The 21,687-nt window shown below is 47.8% G+C and overlaps 1 protein-coding gene and 1 long non-coding RNA gene across 8 annotated transcripts in view; one reads left to right on the forward strand and one right to left on the reverse strand.

Annotated features, from left to right (window-relative positions):
• Nucleotides 1-10: 10 nt before the first annotated feature.
• LOC142819504 (uncharacterized) lies at nucleotides 11-9,590 on the reverse strand. Of its 2 annotated transcripts, XR_012897435.1 has the most exons (4): nucleotides 9,452-9,590; nucleotides 3,329-3,422; nucleotides 1,909-2,030; nucleotides 11-145 (listed from the first exon to the last, which is right to left on the reverse strand). It is a non-coding gene; the product is annotated as an uncharacterized LOC142819504 (long non-coding RNA). The 2 variants fall into 2 exon arrangements; XR_012897434.1 differs by lacking the exon at nucleotides 9,452-9,590 and having other exon boundaries at nucleotides 3,329-3,494.
• A 164-nt stretch (nucleotides 9,591-9,754) lies between these two features.
• The window catches only part of LOC102457482 (uncharacterized), a 31,985-nt gene continuing 20,052 nt past the window's right edge, over nucleotides 9,755-21,687 (forward strand). For 3 of the 6 annotated variants that reach the window (XR_012897428.1, XR_012897429.1, XR_012897427.1), the window contains exons 1-4: nucleotides 9,755-9,880; nucleotides 14,135-14,571; nucleotides 15,616-15,687; nucleotides 16,644-16,757. Coding sequence is in view for 3 of the 6 variants with exons in the window: in XM_075907191.1 (XP_075763306.1) it covers nucleotides 14,148-14,571; nucleotides 15,616-15,687; nucleotides 16,644-16,757; nucleotides 17,497-17,744 (858 nt within the window). In the remaining 3 variants the exon portion in view is untranslated. Of the gene's footprint in view, nucleotides 9,893-14,134; nucleotides 14,572-15,615; nucleotides 15,688-16,643; nucleotides 16,758-17,496; nucleotides 19,877-21,687 lie in introns of those variants that run through there. The other 3 variants (XM_075907191.1, XM_075907194.1, XM_075907192.1) reach the window with 3 other exon arrangements.

A 21,687-nucleotide genomic window follows, 5' to 3' on the forward strand; every position in this document is an offset into this window, starting at 1 on the left:
TTTATTAATTCCCACATAGCAATCTTTTAGGGCTGTTTACAACATTTGTTTGCAACTCTCTTCTCTCAGCTCCACCTGCTTTTCCTTTTGCAGCTCACCCTTCTCTGAGGTGAATCCAGTCTTCTTTGCTCCCAACTCCTTTGTCCTACAAGTCATGTGAGTGTGTTACCTTCTAGCCAGAAGTTTCCATCTTCCCACATGGGGGAAATAGGGGTGACCTCAGGTATCTCCACTGAAGTTACATCTACGCTGCAGGGGTGCGTCTAGACTGGCAAGATTTTGCGCAATTGCTTTTGCGCAAAAACTTGCCAGCTGTCTACACTGGCCACTTGAATTTGCGCAAGAGCACTGACTTTGTAATGTACAAAATCAGTGCTTCTTGTGCAAATACTTTCACACTCCCGCTCGGGAAAAAGCCCTCTTGCGCAAGAAGGCCAGTGTAGACAGGGAAGAACTATTTTGCGCAAAAAAGTCTCAATGGCTAAAATGGCGATCAGGGCTTTCTTGCACAAAATTGTGTCTAGACTGGTCACGGATGCTTTTGCACAAAGCACTTTTTGCGTAAAAGCATCCGTGCCAATCTAGACGCGCTTTTGCGGAAATACTTTTAACGGAAAAACTTTTCAGTTAAAAGTATTTCTGTAAAATCATGCCAGTCTAGACGCAGCCTGGCAGTTTGTCGGAAGAGGAAATGCAAATGGAGTGCTCATTTGCAAATCTCATGCTCTCATTTGCATATTCTCTTCCGATCCTTTTTGCGGAAGAGGTTTTTGTGCTAAAAAGCCCTGTGTAGACAGGGACATTTGTCAGAAAAACCCTGTTTTGTGCAAGATCCTGTAAATCTCATTTTTTGAGGAATAAGGGATCTTGTACACAATGGGGTTTTTCTGACACATGGCCCCATCTACACAGGACTTTTTAGCACAAAAACCTCTTCTGCAAAAAGGATTGGAAGAAAATATGCAGATGAGAGCGCGAGATTTGCAAATGAGTGCTCCATTTGCATTTCCTCTTCCGACAAACGGCCACAGGATAGATGTAGCCTGAGTGAAAATCAACCTGGTTTTGTCTCCTCTAGGATTTTCCGTGGAGTTGGCCTCTCACGGTCACTATCCTGATGGAAGCATACCATGATATCTGCAGTGCTGGCCTAGCCCAGGCAGAGGATTTAGGGTTAGCCAGCCCCTTCCCCTTTTACCTGTCGGGATGGACACTAAATTTCCTGCTCTAAATAAGTCCTCAGCATAACAAATAAATTATTAATTATTATTATTATTTTATTATTAACAATAAATAATACATTTCAGCGCAACAAAGAGGAGGAGCAAGAATGGGACAAAGGTGCCATTTCAGATTCTGGGGCACCACAAGGAACTGGGGAGAGTTGGAGAGATTCCCTCCTTCCCCGTCACTGTCACTCTGCCTGCTCACTCCAGCAGCATGGGGTCTGTCTGAGCCACAGTGGAGTTTATCCACTTATATTTTACCCTGCACCTCCAAAAGAGACGCTGCACTTAGTAGCAATTTGATCTGAAATCTGACTCATTAGGGCTGGAGGTTAAGTATCCCAGACCTTGATGGGAAATCCCAATGGATCGGAAACACAGCACCATCATTCTAAGTTTAAATCCCCCTTTCTGTCCATTGAAAAAGCTGCTTCTAGACTTTTTTCCTTCTGATTCAGGACTCTTTGCATATGGGAAGGTTGCCGGTTTCCCCCTATTCTGTTGGTGCTTCCCTTCCTTCCCGCACCCAAAGCATCTCCTTAAGAATGATGTGCTGTTGCGTGAAACAGGTTTGAATGGATCAGAGAAGAAAGGGATGGGGGAATCTGCTGTCCTGATTTCTGAGACATCAGACATGACCTGCTCTGGAATTTCATTTTATATGACAGAGAAAGTGACTTACGGTGTGCCTTGTTGAGGGTTTCTCTCTCTCTCTCTCCTGAAGGCAGTTTGGTCACATAACTGAATATCGGTTTTGTTTTCCAGGGTGTAGGTCAGATTTATTGAGGACTTTGGGAGAAATGACTTTGCCAAAAGAATAATAGAATCATAGAATTCTATTGTTGGAAAAGACCTCAGGAGTCATCGAGTCCAACCCCCTGCTAAAAGCAGGATCAATCCCAACTAAATCATCCCAGATAGGGCTTCGTCAGGCTAGGACTTAAAAAGCTCTAGGAATGGAGATTCCACCACCTTCTTAGGTAACCCTTTCCAGTGCTTCACCACCCTCCTATTGAACTAGGTTTTCCCAATATCCACCCTAGACTTCTCCCACGGCAACTTGAGACCATTGCTCCTTGTTCTGTCTCCTGTCACCATTGAGAACAGCTTCTCTATCATCTTTGGAACCTCCTTTCAGGAAGTTGAAGGCTGCTATAAAATCCCCCCTCACTCTTCTCTTCCATAGACCAAATAAGCCCAAATTCCTCAGCCTCTTCTCTTAAGTCATGTGCTCCAGCCCCCTCATCATTTTTGTTGTCCTCTGCTGCACTTTATGTCCACATCCTTTCTGTAATGGGGGACCCAGAATTGGATGCAATACTCCAGATTTGGCCTCACCAATGCTGAATAGAGGGGAATAATCACGTCCCTAGATCTGCTGGCAATGTTCCTCCTATTGCACCCTGTCCTGGGTTCAGGATATTAGATATGAGAGGAGCCAGTAAACACCAAAGATAAACTATATCTCTAACTTTATTATACACAGAAAAGGAAAGGAAAGAAATGCAGAGTTACATAAATCCATTCCAATAAATGGGATAGGTAGCACAGACAGGCTGTGTTTAGACTGGCCAGTTTTTCCGGAATATCAGCTGCTTTTCCGGAAAAACTTGCCAGCTGTCTACACTGGCTGCTTGAATTTCCGCAAAAGCACTGACTTCCTACTGTAAGAAATCAGTGCTTTTTGCGGAAATACTATGCTGCTCCCGTTCGGGCAAAAATCCCTTTTGCGCAAAACTTTTGCGCAAAAGGGCCAGTATAGATAGCTGAGATTTGTTTTGCGCAAAAAAGCCCCGATCGCGAAAATGGCGATCGGGGCTTTTTTGCACAAAACACATCTAGATTGGCCATGGACGCTTTTCCGCAAAAAGTGCTTTTGCGGAATAGCTTCTGTGCCAATCTAGACGCTCTTTTCCGAAAATGCTTTTAACGGAAAACTTTTCCATTAAAAGCATTTCCGGAAAATCATGCCAGTCTAGACGTAGCCACAATGTAATAACACCTACACCTAGGACAGTACCCAAGATATTTAACATTACAGATAGAAGCATACATGTGCTTATTTCTATAAATCACGCACAGTTCCACCATTACCAACTTACAATTATCAGATGGAAGGTCATGGCTTCTTTCTTTCCCAATGCATAGAGGCATCCACAGTGCATTTGCCGGTAGGAACAGGCAGCAACTTCTTAGCTGCAGTGAATAAAGTAGTGGGGACCCTTATCATATCCTTTCCACTGATTATGTTTTCTACACCTATATTTATACTCGACTTGGTTGTTCTAATCATCTCTATCAATCGATTACATATTGGTAATTATGTATTGTATAAGACATCTATTATGCTCATATTTGGAGTACATTCTGCTGCACAGGATATTGCTAAAACTATATGCGTAATTAACAGTTTCATGGCTATATTCTGTAATTTTTGCTTATCAGAACAGAAGTACCAGTACAAGGTTGCTTGTTGTGTGTTTTTGATGTGGTCTCATTGTACCAGGCTTAATCTGCATTGTTATGCAAAACAATTCCTGACTCTCACAGCTTCCCTAACCCAAGCCTTGCCTGTGTGCTTCTGTGTACCAGACTTGAGACAGACCTGGGTTGCTTTTCAGGGGTCTGCACTGTATCCAAGGCAGTCGTTATTGTCGAGGCAAGGCAGTCCAGGCTTCCCTACGATATGCCATTCTTGGCTACGAGGGCACACTGTTGATTCATATCAAGCTTCCTATCCACTGTAATCCCCAGATCTTTTTCTGCCAAGCTGCTGCTTAGCCCATCGGTGTTTCCTTATTTAATTTTTTTTCCTTTCCCCTTCTCTGCACAGCAAAGATGTCTAACTTTTGTCAGGTTTTTTTATGGATGGTAATGCACGCATGAGGCAATAGATAGCTTGTTTTGTTTTGTTTTTGGTGGGTTTTGGCTCCCCATTATATTTATGGGAGCCAAAAAACCCAGTTTCCTTTTTACAGAACATTGTCACGGTTCAGCTTTGTAACCCCCAATCTCGGCCATGGAAACCTCTTCTACGCTGGGCGTGGCTTTTTTTCATTTTTGTGACCTTTGGGGTTCCAACCCCCGCATCGCAGGTGGCTCATCACAACAGATATTTTCAGAAAACTGTTGGGTTTAATGGGGCTCTTCTAAGCCGATGACCCAAAGTTGGCCTCACTGGAAATGGATCAGGCCACAGAATCGTCATTTGTCTGGAGACTTTAGGGGAATGACCATAATGTGGGGGCAGCTGGAATCCTCAACCATAAAGACCACAGGAAACACGTTTAGATGCACATTCCAGAACTGCTCTGGGGAAGGAGGATGTAACACCAGCAACAGGCTGTGCCAGCCTTGAGCTGTCTCCTCATCCCCGAGAAAGGCTGTGAGTGTGAAATACTCAGTGTGCAAGCCCGTTGCCTGGTTCCTCAACTGCAGCTCCAGCTCCCGCTGCAGGGGAGTCCCACGAGCCGCAGGGTTTGCCTTACTTGTCCCATTTCAGGATCTGATTGTTCCTTTTGCTGTTTGTTTTTATCCACGGGAGCCGTCCCCAGCCTTTCTGTTCTGCTGTGGTGGCCTCGTGGGGCTGTGCGTGTGCATGTGCACCAGGTCCTATCCATGCAAGGAAAGAGCGAGAGAATAATTCCCACATCTGAACAACCCTAAGATGCTGCCCTAGAAAATTATCGAAGACAATTGGTGAAAGTGTTCAGAGAACCTAAACTGGGGGATATGTCCCGTCCCGTTACAATTGTGTGTATGAAGATCCATATCTATACTAAGATTCTTGTCTTTGGAAGACACCAGGGCAATTGTTCTTGCACAAAAACTTGCCTGCTGTCTACACTGCACGTGCGTTCTTGCGCAAGTAAATTTACAGTATAGCGTTGTAAAACAGGGCTTCTTCCGGAAGAGTTATTCCTCTCCCCACGAGGAGTAAGCCCTCTTGTGCAAGAGCTCTTCCACAGGAGGGCAGTGTAGACAGGCAACAGGAATTTCTTGTGCAAGAAGCCCCTATGGCTAAAATGGCCATCAGAGCTTTCTCGTGCAAGAGAGCGTCCACACTGCCATGGATGCTCTTGCGCAAAAGCACATGGCAGTGTAGACGCTCTCTTGTGGAAGAGTTTTTGCACAAGAACTCTTCTGCAAAAGAGTAGACATAGCCAGTGTAGACATAGCCCAGGTGGTTAGCCCCCAGCGATGAAATCGAAGGGGAAATCTCTAAAGCTATGGCTTAGTGAACAATAAATTGGTGTTTGGACTGAAATATGCAAGCTGCTCATAGGTCAGAACCATGGAGCATCTGGGTGGAGATTGGCCACTCCAACTTGGAGCCTCATTAACTCCCTCTATAATATTAACCGTTCGGTTCCCATATGGGAGCAGCTGGAGGGGCACCCCTCCCAGCACTGGCTGCATCCTGGGGGCTCAGAGCATCGCAAGGGGAATGAGCTCCCCAGTACAGGACTTCAGGAGGGGGTAGGAGGTGGGTCAGGGCAGTGTGCATAGGTGGCGACTCTGTGGGTGCTCCCCCTGCACCTCGTGTGCGAGCGGCCCGCTTTCCCCACACATTCATATTGTGATTTGCAGCATACAGGAAGCTCTGGGAGGGAGGGGAAGGAGTGGGGATGGGGCATGCTGGGGGGAGGAGATGCAGCAGCCCCAGTCCCACCTCCCCACCACTGGGGGCTCCATCCGGTGCCTGAGCAAAGTGTGGGGGATGGAAGTGGAAAGGGGCAGAGGAATACTGTCCACCCTACATCCACAAATACATCAAACTCCAAGCTCCCACCCTACCCTACAGTGCTAGAAACATCCCAACTGGCTCAGTCCGGGGTTGCATCACAATCGGCAACCCACAACTTTTGCTTCCAGTAGCAATTACCACTATCACAGGATGCCCTTGTTTGCTTAGCCGCCATAATTTGCCACTAGTAGCAAATTGTGTCCATATGGTTCCCCATTTCTCGAGTCCAGAGTTATCTTTCGCCTCCTCTGATCCACGAGTAGCAAATTCGGAGGGTTGGGGTTTACCTTGACACAATTTACATTGTACATGACACCATAGAATACCCTTACTGAATATTTGTGACTCAGCTTCTACACACCAGCAATGACGTGAACATGGGACAAGAAAGGCTGGATTCACAGGTGAGATAAATGCAGAAAGACAACAGGCAATGCTCCTTGATGGATCAAACGCAAATGAATTGTTGAAAACAGGACCGGAAATTAGTCATACTGGAAGTCACATGGCCTGTTCCCAGATTTGCCTGTTACTTCAGGATTTGCTCAATTATTAGGGTTACTTTTGGAGGCGGGGGCTCAATAGTTCTATCAAATTGCTGCTGAAATGGAACTGATGCCGAATGTGGAGCCCAGCATCAGGACCCTCCCTTGAGCATGGAGAAGCGGGTTTGAAGGAAAGAACAATAGTTCTGAGGACAGCACTAGATCTGTGTAGGGTAAACAGATACAAGGAAAGATTCCAAAGTCAGTTTCTTTCCACCACACAACTGGAACTAATCATAGAGCAGAGGTGGGGCACCAAACCCACTCCACTTCACTTTCGCTCCTGCCCCGGGTGAGGGGAGGGTCACTGAGGCTCAGGACTTCCCTCCAGGGCCGAATTAACTCTTCTGCAAGCCTTGGATTAATAGGTTTTATGGGGCCCCCTAAGTTTTAGGGTTCAAAGTGGGGGGGGGGCTGTCAGGAGTCAGCTGGGATGGGGTGCAGGGTCTGGGAGTGTGGGAGGTGGTAGAGAGGACTGGGAGTGCGGGATATGGGTGGGAAGGGGGTGCAGGGTCTGTTTGGGACATATGGTGGGAAGTTGGGCAGGTCAGGGCTGTAGGAAGATGTTGGGGGTCTGGTGGGAGGTGGGGTGCAGGAGCATGCTTAGGGTGGAGTTGCAGTGTCTGGAAGGGTTGGAGTTGCAGGAGGGGGCTGAGTGAATGGGGACTAGTTAGGAGGGGGCAGAGCATGGCGGCAACTACCTGGTACAGTTCTCGGGGGGGGGGTGAAGGTGGCTGCACATGGCCCTATGCTTGTAGGCTACTGTCCCCCGCTGTTCCCACTGGCCAGACGGGGATGAAACCTGCAAGTGAGCACAGGGACAGAGCTTCCTTGTGCAGCTGCTCACAGAGCTGCTTTCTCCCCCCGCCAGGCAAAGCCCATGGGCCAGATGCAGCCAGGGCTTGTCTGGATCCAGCCCAGAAGACTCAGGGTTGCCCCCCCACCTCCACCCCCTGCAGCAGGGTGAGTCGGTGCTGGTGCTCCACCTCACCCACACATGGCTAGAGCATCAGCACCAGCTTGCTCCACTGCAGCGGTGGGGGTCCTGAGCATCTAGGCCCACAGGCGGCAGGTTCCCCCTCCTTGCCTTAGAGGGACCTCACAGTACAATTAGGCAGCTTCAGTATTTTGGATACCAATAGAGGACGTTTTACTAGAACTGATCTGATAGTTAATGAACCTAGGTGTGTGCAGACGTAGGGTCATTAGAAGCATCTGGACAGGGATTTCCCAGCAGGCAATGGGCTCCCAGAGTTCAATGTGGCTCTCTCCTCGGACTTTGTGGTATTTTTGGCTTTCTTCTTATCAGCTTTGGTTCAAGCAGAGCTGGGGGTGGGGTTCATGAGAACACATTTATGGCCAAAAGTTACACACACCCTCAAACACGACAGGTAGGATATTTTACAGCACTCCAGCCTTGTCTACACTTCCCCAGAGATTGAGGCTATGGAGATTGATCTTCTAGGGTTCAATTTAGTGGAGCACATAAGGACCTGCTAAATCAACTGCTGATTGTGCTCCATGCCCCTGTCAACTCTGGTATTCCACAGGGTCGCGAGGAGTAAGGGAAGTCGACGGGAGAGTTGCTCCCATCTGTCAACTCACAGGGCCATGGCCAAACAGGATTGTGGATTCGCTTCACAACAGAGTTGATTAGGGATAGTTGTTTTTAATAATCTCACTATGTCACTACTGTTACAGGGTTAATACTGCCAAATGATTACACAGCTACTGCAAAGTGACACATCAATAAGCGGAGGCAGAGCAATGCATAAAAGAGTAACAGACACTTAGAAATGCTTATGCCCCTTCAGTCTGTGGGGAGTCCCATTCCTGTCACCTCACACCAGGCTGCAGTGGACGCGACTCCAGCTGAGGGAATCCAGGGCACCCTCCGAGGTCTAGGTCCCTGCTGAGACTCACTGGGCATGAGACTTCCTACACTAGTTATACTACAGGGCTACATCTACACTGCAGGCTTGCCCAAGAACTGTTTTGTGCAAGAGTTCTTGTGCAAAAGGTCTTTCACAAGAGCACATCCACATTGCCATGCACTTTTGTGCAAGAGCATCCATGGCAGTGTGGACGCTCTCTTGTGCAAGAAAGCTCTGATGGCCATTTTAGCCATTGGACTTTCTTGCGCAAGAGATCCATGTTGCCTGTCTACACTGCCTTCTTGTGGAAGAGCTTGTGTGCAAGAGGGCTTATTCCTTGTGGGGAGAGGACTAACTCTTCTGGAAGAAGCCCTGTTTTCTGACACTGTACTGTAAATTTACTTGGGCAACAACGTGCGTGCAGTGTAGATGCTCTGCAAGTTTTTGCGCAAGAACAGCCATTCTTGCGCAAAAAGCCCGCATTGTAGATGTAGCCCCCTTGTTTATCGAGTGTGCGCATACTGGCTCAACCCCGTTCTTATCACATTCATGAGCTGAGACCGAGGTCAAATTTGTTTACTGCTTAGACGTTTCCCAGCTCAAGGCATGGGTTAAAGCTGATAAAGCCCAGCTGCTGTTTGCATTGGCAGGGTACAAGGTTACCAGGCTGTGTCCAGCTAGGATGGAAACCGAGCTGCAGGCCCCACATGAGTTTTTACATGACATTGTCAACCTCTCACACTGGGGGATGCCACAGTAAATCAACTGACGTATGTTGACTCCAGCTACCTTATTCTCAGCTGGAGAAATACCCCCCCCCCCCCCCCCATTCCTGCCTCTCAGCGCAGCGTGTACTGGAGCCGGAGCCAGGGCAGCTTCTGGGCTGTGTTGTGCAACGTGCAGCTGTCCTAATGCATTGGCTCTCACTACTAGACCCCCGCTGTGTCTTTGTGCTGCTCCATGGACAGCGACTGGGGCCAGGCCTACACTGGGGAGAAAGTCAAACCAAAGCGCACAGCTCCCGCTGAGAACAGCGTCGCCGGAGTCAACGGACCTTACCTTGGCTTACCGCAGCGACCCCCAGTGAGAGGCCGACGGGGCCCCCTGCGTGGGGGATTCGGAGAGGGGTCCTAACACTAACCGGAGCCCCCAGTGAGGGAGCGACCCTGGGGCGGGGATTCTCTGCCCCTGGGAGCTGCCTGAGCCCCTGCAGGGCTGCAGCCCGGCTCTCAGGTGGGGCCAGGGATCGGGGCCCCCTTCGGGGCGGGGGGAGCCCTGAAGCGGGGAACAAGGGTCCTCCCCCCGGAGCGCCTTTAGCGCGGCTCGTCTCCTGCATTTTGTCCAGACTTTGCTCCGAGGCGGCTTCCCCCGGCCCGCCAGCCCCTCCTCTGAGCAGGGCGGGCCCCGGGCTCCAGCTCCACCCAGCCCCTCCCGGGGAGCCCGGAGCTGCCGAGTGTCCTTCCCGCCAGGAGCAAAAGTTTGCAGCATGTGAGTGAGCAGGTGGGGGCTGGGCAAGGAGAGGGTGGGGGGGCTGGAGCCGGGCAAGGCACTTCGGGGGGGGGGGGGGTTGTGTGGCTCGGTGAGCTTGCGGCGTGCTAGGGCCTCCTGGGGAACAGGCTGGTGCCCCCCCAGGGGAGAGCAGCTGTTCCAAACTGCCCCCCATACCTGCGCCTCCCCCCTCTCCCCGCAGCCTCTCTCGTCTCCCTCTGCCCTGACATGGAAGCCCAGGCGCCAAGCCTCCTCTTTGGACTTTATCCTCGGCTCCCTCCCCGGCAGCGACCAGCAGCTGGGGGAGGGGCCCACTCCGCCTGGCTGGGGAGGAGGGGAAGTGAACAGAAAGCACCGGGAGGAGACGGATTAACAATCTGCCTGGGTCAACAGGAAACAGAAACAGAAAGGCGGGGGCGGGGGGAGAGGTAGCTGGGGCGGAAACGCGGCGATTAGGGCTGCAGAATGCAAGGGGGGGAGGGAGGGAGCGACTTGTTATCTGGGCAGGAAGGGAGCTTGTCTTTGGAAACCTTTCTGCAGGGAAAAGGGACATTTCTGTGCCTTGCGGCTCCAAGGGCTCTCTGCAGCCGGCAGCACTTGGAGCAGGGGAGAGCTCTAACCAGTGCAGAGTTGGGTGGGATTTGACAGGTCCCTTCAAAAATGCATCAGATTCTTCCTCACCCCTGAGAAAGGCCTTTAAAAATGACCCGAAATAACCCAAAGCAAGAACCACTGGTCAAATGAGGCCTGGCTGGCTTGTGGCTCCGGCCCCATTGTGGAAGGATTGTTGAAACTGTGCTGAGTTATACCCACTGAGCCCTGTGTGGCAAGCAGGTGTGTAAGTCAGGGCAGAGAAAAGCCTGGTGTGTGGATAGAATTCCTCACTCAGCCGCCCATCCCAGGTGCCTCTTGGCTTTTCAGGCTTAGAAGGAAACTCAAAGGTCCTTGGGGAGGTAATAGCCTAGAGCCAGGGCAGGCAAGGGCCTGGAGGAGGGCTGGACTCAGCCATTAGTTTCAGCTCATTTCTTGTTTGCCATTCAAACAGATCTGGGGTACTGGCTGACATCCCAGCCATCCTGCAGAATGCTTCCCTGGGGCCTTTTGCCATGTACCCGGAGGTATCTCACTGCCAAGCCCCTGTCCTAGGAGGGGAGTGGGCTGAAGTGTGATTTCCCACCATCATGCAGCCAGGGGCCTGAACTCTCAGCTGCTGTGCTGGCTGGAGCCTCCACATTTACTTACTGACAATACAATTTGCAACATGTTAAAGTCTTGTGCACAGAATATTTCATTTGTTGGTGCGGAGTGCCCTTGGGAGTATGGGGTGTTGGGCAGTTGTGGGGAGGCTAGGAGAGGGGTGCTGGGCAGTGGGGGAGGTCTGGGTGAAAGGCCACTGGGCATGGGGGTTACTGGGCTTAAGGTTGTCAGCTTACACGGTCATGGACAAACAGGATTATGAATTCGTTTCAACACAGAGTCAATTAGGGATAGTTGCTTTTATTAATTTTTCTACATCACTACTATTACAGGGTTAATACTGCCAAATGGTTACACAGCTACTGCAAAGTGACACATCAATAAGTGGAGGCAGAGTAATGCATAAAAGAGTCACAGGCACTTAGAAATGCTTATATCCCTTCAGTCTGCAGGGAGGTCTGTCCCTGTCACCTCGCATCAGGGCCACAGTGGACGTGGCTCTAGCCGGGGGAAATCAGGACAGTCTTGAGGTTGCAGTCCTGAGCAAAACTCACCAGGGGCGGGATTCCCAGTGATCTTATACATTAGGGCTGCATCTAGACTGGCAAGATTTTCCACAAAAGCAGCTGCTTTTGCGGAAAAACTTGCCAGCTGTCTACACTGGCCACTTGAATTTCCGCTAGAACGCTGATGATCTCATGTAAGAAATCAGTGCTTCTTGCGGAAATACTATGCTGCTCTCGTTCAGGCAAAAGTCCTTTTGCGCAAAGCTTTTGCACAAAAGGGCCAGTGTAGACAGCTCAGATTTATTTTGTGCAAAAAAGCCCCGATCGCGAAAATGGCGATAGGGGCTTTTTTGCGTAAAAACGCGTCTAGATTGGCACGGACGCTTTTCCACAAAAAGTGCTTTTGCGGAAAAGCGTCTGTGCTAATCTAGACGCTCTTTTCTGCAAATGCTGAGCCTAGCTGTTTACCGAGTGTGCGCACATTGGCTCAGTGCCACTCTCAACATTCCCACGGAGCTGAGAACTGAGGTCATGTTATTTATCCCATACTTGGTTCTCAGCTAGGAAGCATAGGGCTGCGGCTGATGAAGGCCGACTGATAACACCTGGGTTATGTCTACACTCGCGGTTTCTTGCGTGAGTAATATGCAAATGAGGCTAAGCGTGGAATATCGCTGAGCCTCATTTGTATACCTAATGAGCCACCATTTTTTTCAGAAGAGGCTCTTACGCAAGAAGGAGTATCTTCCTGAAAAGTAATAGGTGTAACGGCATTGCACAAGAGGTTTTTTTTTGCGCAAGAAGGGGCAGTGTAGACACTCCTTCTTGCACAAGAGCCTCTTCTGAAAAAAATGGTGGCTCATTAGGTATGCAAATGAGGCTTGGCGATATTCCATGCTTAGCCTTATTTGCATATTACTCGTGCAAGAAGCCACGAGTGTAGACGTAGCCCTGGTGTTTTTGCCAGCAGGGTTCATGGCTGGCCTAGAGGAATAGAAATGTAACCCCTGCAGGCCTACATAAGGCTTACACTATAAAGGGGTTGGGTGATAGTGGGCAGGAAGGCAGTGTGGTAGTCTCGCAGGGCTGGGGCTGGGGAGCAGTTGGGAGGGAAGTGCAGAGGCTGGGGTGATGGTGGCAAAACGTGAGGGTTGCAGCACAGGGGGCACAGCGTAGGAATTAGGGGGCAGGAGTTAATGGTGATGGGGGTCCAGGAATGGGGGAGTCCATGGAGGCTAAGGGAAATGGGAGGCACCATGCGCAGTGGTGCTAAAATGCAAGTTTGCCCTGGGCACCATTCCCCCTATGGCTAGCCCTGTACAGCAGTGTTTCTCAAACTGTGCTCCGCGGAGCCCCGGGGCTCCACGACACATCTCCAGGGGCTCCACGAGGTTGACAAACTGGAAACTTCAATAGGTACAACACATACAATCAGTGGACCGCTGGGGCACCGCATACATTTTTACACATGTAAAGGGCTCCGGAGCCCAAAAAGTTTGAGAACCACTGCTGTTCAGCATGCTCAATACAAACCAAGCTGCAAACGGGGGGGGGATTGACCCTGTCTGTCCCCACTCACACATATCAGCTCTTTCCGGGGGCTACTAAGGCACTTAAAAACTCTAGGTTTTTGGCAGATAACTTATAGAAATTGGGGGACAGGAGCTCCGTATCTAATCTACTATGTATTTGAGAGACTCTTTCTGTCTGTCTCTCCATCTGTCTGTCTGTTTTTTCAAGAACTCCTCCTAAATAGGAAGCAATGACCGCCAAATTTGGTATGCAGTTTTCTCTTACCATAACTTAAAGCAACAAAAGGGTTTGGTTGTGCCCTGAAAATGGATGTTCCTAGAATGGGATTGCTTCTCATAAACCACAGAGAATAGAGAATTAGCATCAGGTGAAAGGGACAGGTTGGGGGGTGCCCCCCACCCATCTGGGACTGCCTCAGCCCAAGCCTCCCACCTCCCAGGTGCCCATTATGGAGGGTGGGGAACTGACACTCCTTCTCCTCCCCCCAGTTTGTACAGGGATATTGCTGGCTCTTCCCCTTTATCAGTTTGCTGCATTACTCACTGGCTGTGGTGCACAGGGGACAGAGGAGCTGTGCACTTTGCTTTCATTCCCAGACAGGGACAGGAAAGGGAAGAGCATGCAGCCCTGGTATGAATCTCAAGGAGGAACTTTTCTCCCCCTCCCTGCACTCACCTGTCCAGAACCTCTCCTCCCCTCCAGCCCTTACTCCTGCACCCCCCCACACACACCTCCTGCCCTCAGCCCATATACAGCCCCAATCCTGACTCCTGCACCCCCACACACCCTTCTGCCCTGAGTCCCTCCTCACTCCCCAGCTCTGACTCCTGCACCTCCCTCCCCACAAACCAAGTCCTCTGCCCTGAGCCCCTGTGAACCAAGATGAGCCAGAAAAATAGGATGAACCTGGAATAGGATTGCTTCTCAATCTTATCTTACATTAAACACAGAGAAATGTACTAAGTATACTTTCCCATTTTAAGTGAAAAAAATTACAAAGTATAACATTCACTTACAGATATTTTTGCAAAATGCCTAAACATAAAAGACCGCTCTTGGATCCAAGTAGATCACATTCAAAAAGAATGGCACAATTAAGAGTTCTTGAAACTACAAGACAGAGACAAGATCGCCTGGAATCACAGAGACACAGACAGGCAGCTCTGAGAGCAAATGAAAATGAAGAACAAAGAGAAACTCGACTTCACAGAGACAGAACAAGACAGTCAAGAGCTCGAGCAAATGAAAGTGAGGAACACAGAGAAATCCGACTTCAAAGACACAGAACAAGACAGTCAAGAGCTCGAGCAAATGAAAGTGAGGCGCATAGAGAAACCCGACTTCAAAGAGACAGAACAAGAAAGTCAATAGCACGAGCAAACGAAAGTGAGGAGCACAGAAAAATTCGACTTCAGCGAGACAGAATAAGAAAATCAATAACTCGGGCAAGCAAAAGTGAGAAGACAGAAACTCAAATATTGTCTACCAACAGGTTCTATCTAATATTTGAATCACTTTCATTATTTTATTAATATGATTTTTTTCTTCCTTAATTTTTGAAACATATAATCATTTAAATAAAGTATGTACATTTTCCTTTTATTTTAAAAAACAATTGAGTTAAGGACCCGAGCAACACCAGGTACATCTGCTAGTTCATATATAAAAGAAAGAAAATTAAATGAAATATTAGACCCACAGTTCTAATGCTATCATATTCTCAGATCTTGTGGTAAGTCACTTAAGGGACACTGGTTAGCCTTAAAATTGTAATGTATACTCTTACTTTGTCACTAACTCTGCAGAGAAAGAGAGAGATTGTCAAAACTTCTGGGCTCTTTCTCAGCTCTGGAAGAGGAATGGGTTTTAGTGGGTTACAGCAGGAGACAGATACATGTGGGCTCTATATAAAAACATCAGAATGGCCACACTGGGTCAGACCAATGGTCCTTCTAGCCCAGTATCCTGTCTTCCAACAGTGGCCAATATCAGGTGCTTCAGAAGCTAAGGACACCATCCCTGCCCATTCTGGCTTGTAGCTGTTGATGGACCTAACCTAACCCTAGGTTCCACAGGTTGACTGTGAAGAAATAATGTATTTGTTTTAATTCTGCTGCCTATAAATTTCATTGGGTGAGCTTCTTGTGTTATGTTAGTGAAGGAGTATATAACATTTCCTTATTCTGTTTTTCCACACCAGTTATGATTTTCTAGCTCTAACATATCCCCCCAATCCTTTAGTCATTTTTTTCCACGCTGAAAAGTCCCAGTCATGTTAATCTCTCCTCATATGGAAGCTGTTCTTTACCCCTAATCATTTCTGTTGCCCTTTCTGTACCTTTTCCAAATCCAATATGTCTTTTTTTAGAAGATGATCAGATCTGTATGTAGTATTCAAGATTTGGACATACAATGACTTTATATAGCAGCTATATGGTATTTTCTGTCTTATTGTCTATTCCTTTCTTAATGATTCCCAATATTCTGTTTGCTTTTTAGATTGCCACTGCACATTGAGCAGATGTTTTCAGGGAACTATCCACAGTGATTCCAGGATCTCTTTCTTGAGGGGTAACAACTATTTTAGACCCCCATCATTTTTGTATGTATTGTGGGGATTATATTTTTCAATGTGCCTTACTTTGCATTTATCAATACTGAATTCTATCTGCACTTGTGTTACCCTATCACCCAGGTTTGTGAGATCCCTTTGTAACTCTTTGCAGGCTGCTTTGGACTTCAATATTTGAATAATTTTGTATCATTTGCAATTTCGCCACTTCACTGTTTACCCTGTTTTCAAGACCATTTATAAATAAGTTGAACAGCTCTGCTCTATTCAGACCCTGGGAGCACAACACTATTTATTCCTCCTTTTTTTGGCCTGTCTTTTATTTGGAGTACCCAGCAATGTTTTCATGATCACTTAATGATCTTTCAATTACTTAAATGACCAGCCTTTTGTTATCTTAATCACCCTGCCTCAGTCTGTATGTAAAAAAAACCTCCCTACCCCAAAGGCAAAGCTGGGAGCAGCACAAACTCTGTTGCAATGTAGAGCTTTAAGTAAATCTCAAGTAAGAAATCCAGGGGTTTAAACTGGGGGGTCAGCTACAGACCATCCTAATCCCCTATCAGTGGCACCCTTGCTGCCCATGTACCTTTTCATGTAATCGACTCCCCAGTTTGCCTTGTATTGCTCTGTCATTCCAGATCCTACCACTCCTACTGAGTTCTCTAGGACTGTTTTCCCAGAGAGGCAGTGGGGGCCATGTATTTATGGAGATAAACACTGAGTGACTGTGATCAGTTTGGGGACAATTAGAACCAGAGTTTCACTCCCACCTGTGTGCAAACAAACTTTCAAGAATAAAATGATTTTGTAGAAAGCTGCATATGGTGTGTGAGTGAGTTATAGCTTAGCAACCTGTTGAACAACAGGGCTGTGGTCAAACTGATAAAAACTTCTTTGTGACCAGTGTCCCATGAATTCCCATGATCCCCCTTGTTTTCTATCCCCTGAGCAGGGTTTCCAGTTCCCAAGCCTGATGTGATCTCCCAGCTGGAACGAGGGGAGGAGCTGTGGGTCCCAGAGCTCCAGGGCTCCTTGGACAGACAGATCCCAAGAGGTGCCTGTGCAGGTGAGGGATCATTACACCAACTCAAAAACTCTCAGTGCACTGAAGGACACAGCTGGGACTCCCTGAACAGGCCATGTGAGCTCTTGGGCTATGTCTACACCGGCGCCTTCTTGCGCAACAACATCTTGCGCAAGGGTTCTTCTGAAAGAATGCTTGCGTAAGAAAACGTCCACACTGCCATGTGTGAGCTGTGCTTTTGCGCAAGAGCATCCATGGTAGTGTGGACGCTGTCTTGCGCAAGAAAGCTCTGATGGCCATTTTAGCCATAGGGCTTTCTTGCACAAGAAATCCCTGCTGAGCGTCCACACTGCCCTCTTGCGCAAGAGCTCCTGCACAAGAGGGCTTACACCTGTTAAAAAAAGAGCATAGCTCTTGTGCAAGAAGCCCTCTCTTACCTCGCCGTACTGTAAATCTTCTTGTGCAAGAGCAGGTGGGCAGTGTGGAAGAATGGCCATTCTTGCGCAATGACCTGCCAGTGTAGACATAGCCTTGGAGTTCCGGAGAGTCCCCAGGAGGCCTGGCAGCCACAAGGAAGCTGTGGCTCTTGGCTTCTGACCCATTCTGACACCTGGCAGCCGCTCTCTCCCTGCTGGGATGTGGAGGCAGAATTATTCCCCACCTCTCTGCCTTATGGCGATGAGGTTAGCAGAATTCAGCTACCATATTTTTTGTCCCTCCCGCTTGAATTTGATTTATTCTCCCCTCCCTTCCCATTTCTGAGGTTTTTCTCTCTGTCCAGCAGGTGCTGGGATGGGGGGTGAGAACCAGGAGCTGAATCCTCAGCTGGAAGATGCCGAGCGAGTGGAACCACATGGGGGATTAGCACAAGGCACCAAAGGGAATGTGACCAGGCATCATGTGCAGGGGGCAGCTTGTGAGAGTCAGCACAGCCCAGAGAAGGAGCAGGGAAACCAGGCCAGTGGGGAAGTGGCCATATACATTAATAGTGAGGGAACTTATGAGGACCTCAAGGAATCTGCAGCGTAGGAGAGAATACCTACCAGAGAGAGGAAAAAACACATGCATAGAGTGTGGGGAAAATGTCACTCAGATGTCCTTTCTCATCAGACATCAGAGGATTTCCATGGGAAAGGGACCCTACACATGCAGTGAGTGCAGGAAAGAGTTTATGGAGAATTCAAAACTTATTGAACACCAGCAAATCCACTCAAAGGAGAGACCTATGAGTGCTGTGAGTGTGGGAAAAGTTTCACTCGGTGCTCCTCTCTCCTTAGACATCAAAGGATGCACACAGTGTTGAAACTCTGAATGTCACGAGTGCAAGAAAAGCTTCCCTTTCAAACCAGACCTAAGAAATCATCAGCCTTCCTACAAATGCTGCGTGGGTGGGGAACATTTCATTGAGGAACCAGATCTTGTCTCATCTCAGACAGGTCACACAGGAGAGAGACCTCATGAATGCTGTGAGTGTGGGAAATAGTTCAGGCAGAGGTCATCCCCTATCATATAATCCGCACCAGAGAGCGACCCCATGAATGCAGTGAGTGCGGGAAAACCTTCACCCAGAGCTCAGGCCTCATTCATCATCAGAGAATGCACACAGGAGAGCGACCCTAAATCTGCTTTGCGTGTGGGAAAATGTTCACTCAGAACTCAGGTCTTATTAAATATCAGAAAATCCACACAAGAGAGATAGTAATAGAAATGTAGCCGTGTTAGTCTGGTGTAGCTGAAGCAAAATATAGGACTATGTAGCACTTTAAAGACTAACAAGATGGTTTATTAGATGATGAGCTTTCGTGGGCCAGACCCACTTCCTCAGATCAAGCAGTGGAAGAAAAGTCACAACCATATATACCAAAGGATACAATTTAAAAAAATGAACGCATATGAAAAGGACAAATCAAATTTCAGAACAGAGGGGGAATGGGGGGAGGGAATGTTTGTGGGCTAATGGTATTAGAGGTGATAATTGGGGAAGCTATCTTTGTAATGGGTAAGATAACTAGATCCTTTGTTTAAACTCAGATGTAGTGTTTTAGCATGCTAAAATTCAACACTCTACATCTGAGTTTAAACAAAGGATCTAGTTATTTTACCCATTACAAAGATAGCTTCCCCAATTATCACCTCTAATACCATTAGCCCACAAACATTCACCTCCCCCCCATTCTCCTTCTGTTCTGAAATTTGATTTGTCCTTTTCATATGTGTTCATTTTTTTAATTGTATCCTTTGGTATATATGGTTGTGACTATTTTCTTCCACTACTTGATCTGAGGAAGTGGGTCTGGCCCACGAAAGCTCATCATCTAATAAACCATCTTGTTAGTCTTTAAAGTGCTACATAGTCCTGTATTTCACACAAGAGAGAGACCCTATAAGTGCAGTGCGGTGGGAAAAGATTCACTAAGCGCTCCTCCCTTCTTAGACATCAGAGGGTGCACACAGGAGAGAGGCCATATGAATGTCCTGTAAAAATTACCCCACCGTGTCTTTTTGGGCTGTTTATACCATTTCCATCACTGTGTTCTCAGCCTCCTCCAGTGAGTTGCCTGCTTTTCCTTTTGCAGCTCGCCCTTTTTTGGGTGAATCCTGTGGTCTTTTCTACCAACTCCTTTCTCCTGTGACTCACAGGAGCATCTCCCCTTCTGCCCAGCAGAGTGTCCATCACCCAAGGCAGGGGAAATAAGTGGTGACCTCAGATAGCCACACATAGTGAAAACTGACCTGGGCTTTGTCTTCTTTAGGATTTTCCATGGAATTAGCCGGCTAGAAGTACCTCCTGTGATGTGATCATACCACTATATTTGCAGTGCTGACATACCCCAGGCAGACTGATTGGGGTTAGCCCAGAGTTTCTCAACCAGTGGTACGAGTATTCTCAGGGGTACTCGAGAGAAGTCTGGGGGGTATATCAGCAAAACTGAAATTTGGAGAAAACTGAATTTTTGTTTTAAGTTTTACAGCGCTTTATTATTTTTGTACTTTTTACAACCAAAAATTTAATCGCCCACCCAACTATGATTAAGTTTGTTAAACAAATTTTTTGCAATGGTAGAAAAAAAAAATTGTGTGTCTGAAAACTGTAGATACTGGGGGTACTTATAATTTGTTTTTAGAAAAGGGGTACTTTATAAAAAAAAGGTTGAAAAACACTGGGTTAGTTGACACCTTCCCCTTTGTCCTGTTCTAACTGGTACCAGTGTTCCTGCTCTAGACAAGCCCTGAGCATCACAGTTATCTTCTCACCCCACTAACAGAACAACTCTTAGAATCAGTATCAGAGAGGTAGCCGTGTTAGTCTGAATCTACAAAAGCGACGAGGAGTCCTGTGGCACCTTATAGACTAACTGAAGTGTAGGAGCATAAGCTTTCGTGGGCAAAGACCCACTTCGTCAGATGCATGTAGTGGAAATTTCCAGAGGCAGGAATAAATATGCAGGCCAGGATCCGGCTGGAGATGACGAGGTGGATCCAATCAAGGAGGATGAGGCCCACTTCTAGCAGCTGATCTGGAGGTGTGAGAATCAGCAAGCTCCCCCTTTGGTGACAGTTTGTCTCTTTCCCAGTTGTGCTCAAGCTGGTCCAGGTTGTGCTGGCAGCAGGCATTTGCTTGTGACTATTTTTCTGATGTAAAATGCATCGCAGTAGATCAAAGAGGAGAAGTGGGACAAATGTATCATTTTGGCCTCTGTGACACTGGAAAGACATGGGATGAGTCGGAGGAACTCCCTCCTTCCCCGTCACCGCCACTCTACCTGTTCACTCCAGCAGCGCAGGCGTCTCTGAGCCATGACAGAATTTATCGTCCCTATATGCTTCCTTCTGCTTCTACAAAATGAAAATAATTGGATCCTGAACGTGACTCGTTCTGGCTGCAGATGACTGTCCTGCCCTGGCTGGGGAATTACAATGGATCCCAAACATTCCATGTTTAAATGCCAGTCCATTGACAAAACCACTTGTGGACTTTTCCCTGCCGAGCTGAGATTGTTCGTGCAGAGATGATCGGCCGCTCTTCCCCATTATGACGATGCTAATTTTTTATTGTTCCATAATGACAACGTGGTGGAGTAAAGCAGGTGTGACTGGGAGTGAAAGCGATGGGGGACCCTGCTCTCCTGATATTTGAGTCACCAGCTGTGACCTGCTGTAGAATTTCCTTGGATAGGAAGCTGCAAGAGACTTGCACAGAACTAGCTGAGTGGTGTTAAGAATAGTTTAGGTTTAGTGAGTGGCGGTTTTCTTTGTATTTATTTTATCCATTTCATTAAAATGAACAAAGAAATTACAAGTTGTGTCTCTGGACAGGCTCCAGGGATCAGAGGATTTGTGTTCCCTGCAAACTGCTCTTGTGCAGCTCCTTCGGGGAGATTCTTGTGCCATCTACCTGATTAGCAGAGCACCCACAAGTAGGTTTTGTGTTTCTATTGGTGGTGACATTGACATATGGCTTGGTGCACATAACAAAATTATTCCATACATGGATGGAAACAATCCCATGTGGATGCAAAGTATGAGAAGGAACATAAGTGGACATCAGCTAGTCTAACTCAGTGTCTCATCTGCACCCGCAGTATTAGCTCTTTGATTCTCACCTGTTATCAAGTAGGGAGACACACATCTCAGTTCTCAAAGTATGCAACGGAGCTCGGAGCATCACGGGGGAAGATGAGGTACCTTACTACAGAAGCATTCAGGGTAGGGAGTTGGGAGGGGAGAGGTGGATTGGAGCAGTGTCTGCATCATGAGGGGTTGGTATAAGTTGGGGGTGGGTATCTTTAAGGGAGGTAGCAGATTTCTCTGTTGTTAGGGCCAGGGTCAACCACAACCCTCACCTGGCTTATCCTGGGGTTGTGTCTGGTTAGGCCCAGCTGAAGAAGGAGGTCTGCTTTGAAGGATGACAGAGATGAAAAGATCATACGTTTCAGGCATTGCGATGTTAGCATGGTGAAGATGTGTTTCG

The sequence above is a fragment of the Pelodiscus sinensis genome, chromosome 24, assembly GCF_049634645.1.
Source record: "Pelodiscus sinensis isolate JC-2024 chromosome 24, ASM4963464v1, whole genome shotgun sequence".
In the NCBI taxonomy this organism is placed as follows: domain Eukaryota; kingdom Metazoa; phylum Chordata; order Testudines; family Trionychidae; genus Pelodiscus; species Pelodiscus sinensis.